This window comes from Notolepis coatsorum, assembly GCF_963971535.1.
Source record: "Notolepis coatsorum genome assembly, chromosome: 8".
NCBI classification, from domain to species: Eukaryota; Metazoa; Chordata; class Actinopteri; order Aulopiformes; family Paralepididae; genus Notolepis; species Notolepis coatsorum.
In genome coordinates, this window is record NC_140172.1 from 29,035,132 (window position 1) to 29,041,081 (window position 5,950).

Genomic DNA, 5,950 nt, shown 5'->3' on the forward strand with positions numbered 1-5,950 from the left:
ACCAGAACCTGCAGATTCCTCCTGAGCAACGTCAGAAGGATACGCCCCTTCCTGACAAAAGAAGCCACCCAACGCCTCGTCCAATCAACAGTCATCTCCTGCCTCGACTACTGCAACGCACTGCTAGCTGGCCTCCCGGCCACTGCCACCAAGCCTCTTCAACTCATTCAAAACGCAGCGGCCCGCCTGATCTCAAACCTACCGAAGTCGGCCCATGTCACCCCACTTCTTAAGGACCTGCACTGGCTCCCCATTGCTGCACGTATCCGCTTCAAGGCCCTCGACCTAGCATACCGTGCGGCAAAGGGAACCGCTCCCGCCTACCTCCGGTCAATGGTCTCTAACTACACACCCTCAAGACCCCTACGCTCTGCATCTTCTGGCCGCCTCAGACCTACTCCTATCCAAGCTCCCGGAGGGTCATCAAAGAGAAGCCGCCTATTCTCAGTCCTTGCCCCACAATGGTGGAATGAACTACCCATCCCAGTTAGGACAGCAGAATCTCGTCTAATCTTTCGCCGTCGACTAAAGACTCACTTCTTCAACCATTATCTGAAATGAATGAAATGAAAAAAATAAAAAAGTTAAAATCTAACCCTGACTAACCTTACTGTCATGCACTTGTCCTAATAAACTAACCTACACTGTAACACGCAACACTTTGATGAACATTGTTACTCAGCTGATAGAGTTGTACCCTTCTTGCTGTCTTGTCGTACAGAACTTGTAAGTCGCTTTGGATAAAAGCGTCAACTAAATGACTAAATGTAAGTGGTTAGGGCTGGGTGATATAACGATATATTTTAATAATCGATATAGAAAAAATAAAGCGATTTTGTCTTTCTTGCCTGCAACTTAAAGTAATGGCTTTGCTTGTCCATATGACAATACTGATCAAATTGAGATGTATTTTTCTCTTGTCCATTTATTTTGTTTGCTTTCTAATGTAAAATACAGTTTGAAACCGTCTGTACACAGTAGGCTATGTGTGCTAGCAGAGCTAGTCTCCAGTCACGAGTCACGGTGGTTTGTCCACCAAAAAAGCGCCAAAAGATAGAAAAGAAACTAGCAGAGCCAGAACTGTTCATCTCCCCTGGTGCCACAGCCAGCAGAGAAGCCTGTTTACTTTTGCTTTCAAACCAGCTGCAGCCTGAGAACTGGAGTGTGAGGGGCTGTAACACTAAAGATGGCGGCAACGACAAAGAATTGCTGCAAAATAAACATACATCTGTTGTTATAGTGTAACTGTCATAATCTGAACCATCTGGACACAGACAATCCTCTGCCACCCTCTGGTGCTCTGTTTGCGGTACTGCAGAACTGCCTACTCATTGTCTGGAGCTTATTGACTGTGGTATTAATGTGTTCCCCTTGTATTTGTTATCGGTCCTGTGTGCTCCCCAGTATGTTCAGATGTCTGCCTATTAGTCTAGTGTCCTTGTCTTGTTGTATTATTTCTGTCCCTGTAATATTGTTCTAGTCTAGTCCTCTTGTATTCATTGTATTATTATTCATGTGTCCTAGCCTGTCAGCCCCCAGCTGTTCCTTGTCAAATATAATTAGTATCTGTATTTATACGTGCAGCTCCCCTGTTACCAGTGTTGCGCCATTGTCCTTTCTACCCCTGTATCCTGCTGTGCTGTTCTACCTACCTTGTGTCCCCCCCGTGATGCTCCCTGTGTTATCCTGTCGTGCTACTCTGCTTATCCTTCGTGAAAGCCTTGTTATCCTGTATTTCCTCGTGAGTCCATTCCTGTATTTCTAGTCCACGTTTTCCAGCTTGGCTGAGGTTTTGGTTTCCCGTGTTTTGAGTTCAGTTTTGTTTTCCCTTGTAATGTTCCTTGCTTACTGCTACTCCAGTAAAACTTGTCAATTGCAACGTCGACTCGTGCCTCGTCTCTCTCACCCTCCACTGTCCTGCGCTTGAATCCTACACCTCTCCTAAACTCCCCACTACAACAGTAACAGAGTATTTTCTGTTTCCCAAATAATAGATTCTTATCAAACTGGTGAACTACACGCCTGTAGCCCCTAAAGCTGCTAAAATACACATTTTGTTCACTGTTTTGTTTCTAGAAGTAGAGCAGGTTGGAAACCCTAAGTATTACTCTCCCCAAAACCAAGAATTCTCTCCAAGCAGAAACAATTTATGAGTAACGCATACCTACTCCCATTATGGGCGGTAAGTGTGTACACAAAGTTAAAACACAGATATACACATTCTCTCCTCAAGTAGATAATGTATTTTTTTTGGGTTATCAATGAATAAAAAAATGTTCATGTATTAACTAGAATTGCCACAGTTATCTACAATAGCAACGATAAAGAAGTGCCAACCACATATTATTATAATAATTCATCCAGTTTTCTTTTAAGTGTTTTGGTTAATCACAGTGTTTACCAATCGTATATTATTATTTTCTTTTGTTCAATGTTATTTTTGATTACATCACTAACAAAATAATAAAAGAAAAAATACTAATTTAATCAGATTAATCACTTTATTCAAATTGAGGATTTAGTTTGAGGATATAATTTTTTTTTTAAATCTATAAAGAAAACAAGTCTTTTTTTATTTACATTTTAAAATTAAAAACGAAGGTTCGAACGTCTGTACGAAAAACCCGGACGAAGTTTGAATCACTATATTCAAATTGAGGATTTAGTTTGAGGATAAAAAAAAATAATAATAAAGAATTTATATTAAAAAAGATTTATTTCAATTTTTTTATTAAAAACGAAGGTTCGAACGTCTGTTCGAAGAACCCTGATGAAGTTTGAATCCCAAAAACAGGCTTCGGGGACAGCCTTACCAAACATTATTATTATTCAAATAAACTCAAACATGTTCCGTTGTGATGTCACAGTATGATGTCATAATAGAACATTCTAGAACATTTGTGATGTCACAGTATGATGTCATAATAGAACATTCTAGAACATTTGTGATGTCACAGTATGATGTCATAATAGAACATTCTAGAACATTTGTGATGTCACAGTATGATGTCATAATAGAACATTCTAGAACATTTGTGATGTCACAATATGATGTCATAATAGAACATTCTAGAACATTTGTGATGTCACAGTATCATGTTATGATAGAACATTCTAGAACATTTGTGATGTCACAGTATGATGTCATGATAGAACATTCTAGAACATTTGTGTATCTATATATATTCAACAATTCTCTCAGAAGATCTCATTGTGCATCTTGGAACAGTACTGAACAGATAGACTAAACAACATAGATTGAAACCTACATTTCTCAACCAATCATTGAATATGATCCCCCCCCGCTTTGATTTTTGCTATTCTGTGGGGGTGATAATTCGTAACGTTAAGGCGATCATGCCGTCGTCTGGTCGATCAAGTTCCGAGGGGAAAGAACAGAGTCCCAGAGGAGGACAGAGTCCCAGAGGAGGACAGAGTCCCAGAGGAGGACAGAGTCCCAGAGGAGGACAGAGTCCCAGAGGAGGACAGAGTCCCAGAGGAGGACAGAGACCCAGAGGAGGACAGAGTCCCAGAGGAGGACAGAGTCCCAGAGGAGGACAGAGTCCCAGAGGGCCGAGGAGACGGAGTCGGTCTCGCAGCGGCGGCAGCCACCGGCGGAGGAGCCCGTCCCCCGACCTGTTCGGTCCCAAGCTGCCGAAGCCCCGCAACAGGGAGAGGGAGCGAGAGGACGGAAAGCGTCGACTAGTAGAGGCACGGAATATAAAGAGATTTCGCATAGGAAGCCCCCGCAGGAGCCGCTCGCGGTCCCGAGAGCGATATAACAACCACTGGCAAGACCAACGTGATGGTAACAACAGATATGGACGAGATGATTACTACGACCAGCAACGGGATGATGCTCAACGCCAAAGACAGGAGGCCTTCATTGCCAGGCGTCTACAAGAGAGGGAGAGGATTGGTGAACTAGGCGCAACTGAAGTCTGGGGATACTCCCCAAGAGTGAAGGAACCCGACTCTGATGAATTCACCCCAGTCGAGGATGTGAAAAATAGCAGCTCAGATTCTAGTTCAGAAGACGACAAGAAAAAGAAGAAGAAGAAGAAGAAGAAGAAGAAATCCAAGAAGAAGAAACACAAGAAGCACTCGGAGGACAGCGAGTCTGAATCAGAGTCAGAGGAGGAAGAAGTGAAGAAGAAGAAAAAGAAGAAGAAGAGCAAAAAGTCCAAGAAATCTAAGAAGAAGAAGGTCAAGAAGAACCGTAAGCAGTCCAGTGAGTCCAGTAGTGAGCCGTCTGGGGAGGAGGACGAGAAGGCGGATGCTAACGGCGTGATGTGGGTGGAGAAGACGTGCCTGGATGACCAGCTAGTGGGCCCTGAAGCTCCACTCACCCACCTGTCCCAGGATGACAAACCGCTGGACTTTGGTCATGCGCTGTTGCCGGGTGAAGGTGCGGCTATGGCAGAGTATGTAAAAGCAGGCAAGCGTATTCCAAGAAGAGGAGAGATTGGTCTGACCAGCGACGAGATCGCAACATTTGAGATGTCTGGCTTTGTGATGAGTGGTAGCAGACATCGTCGTATGGAGGCTGTGCGTCTGCGAAAGGAGAACCAGATCTACAGTGCAGATGAAAGGAGAGCCCTCGCCTCCTTCAACCAGGAAGAAAGGAGGAAGAGAGAGAGCAAAATCCTCTCGAGCTTCAGGGATATGGTGCACAGGAAAACTAAAGGCAAAGAGGAGAAAAATTAACCCTGTGTTTAAACCATGACCCATCAGCTCACTCCTTCTCAGAGACTATTTAAATTTTTATTTTTTAATGGTTTGAGGTATTTTGTCGGTTTTTGGAAAGGGAACCATACCTTTTCTGTTTAACACTTTCACTGCCACGAGGTGGCGCCAGAGTTAGCGCTTCAATGCCACCATCCACTTTAATGTTATCGTTAATATCGCCTAATCTATGTTTTAAATTATGGCTATGTGTCTAATCTGCCCGTCGCTTATCATGTATGTGGAACCAAAACCAAAATACCCTCCAACCACCACTGCGCCAGAAATGTGGATCAACCCAGTCAGAGGTCAGCTATAATACAAGGCTGTGAGATAGTTTCATCCTCCTCACTGCAGATATCTACTATTTACAAATGTTTGTGAAATAAACTTGATTTTATACCCAAAAATATATATTTTCTGTGTTTTGGTCACTTCCTTTCCACTACCTTGCAGTGGGTCATCATTACCATTATCTTACTGTAGGCCTATGTGTTGAATAGCTCCCAACATGTCCTGTCTTTTTATGCCCTATGGCAACCTACTCAACAATATTGGAACATGGTCAAAGTGTTGTCATAGATGCAACGCGTTCTCAAATAGATTAAACGTCATGCCACTGAGTTTCTAGTGGATTAGATTAAAATGTATCATCCTTGTACAGCACAAATACAGTACAATGAAAAGTTTGCATCTAACCAGAGTGCAAGGTAACAGTAAAGTGCAAAACAATATACAATGTAACAAGTGATTATATGGAATAGATATAACAAAGCTACTGAGTAATTGTGCTAATCTAATGTATGTACAGTAATACACATAGATACACTGGTAGTAAGCCATACTATCCAGTGGTATAACAGAGTATATATATAAAGTATATACAGTGTGTGGGTAGTATACGGGTATGTAAACAGGAATATATGCAGATATATTCATACAGATATAGATAAATGTATATGTACAGTATTGTACATAGCTACCATAGTGTTATATGGATAAACTATAGATTGAGGTAGGTATTGTGGGATATTCTTGGATATCCTGAAGAATGTACTCAGTCAACCGAGATCAAGATAATAAGGTTTATTATCCAGACCGATAGAAATATACACATAGTATTTAGAGAGAGAATGGCTGAGGCTCTCGCCCCAGGTGATCAGCTGAAATGACCCAGGTAACGAGACCTGGAATGTTGTTGGGAGGAGCATTATATAGTTAAAAG

The 5,950-nt window shown here is 42.2% G+C and overlaps 1 protein-coding gene across 1 annotated transcript; it reads left to right on the forward strand.

The window, feature by feature from the left end:
- Positions 1 to 3,357: 3,357 nt before the first annotated feature.
- LOC311233383 (NKAP-like protein) lies at positions 3,358 to 4,707 on the forward strand (the record flags this gene model as incomplete). Its single annotated transcript, XM_084320359.1, has 1 exon — positions 3,358 to 4,707. The coding sequence occupies one exon, from the start codon at positions 3,358 to 3,360 to the stop codon at positions 4,705 to 4,707; it is 1,350 nt and encodes a 449-aa protein (XP_084176485.1).
- Between the last annotated feature and the right edge of the window lie 1,243 nt (positions 4,708 to 5,950).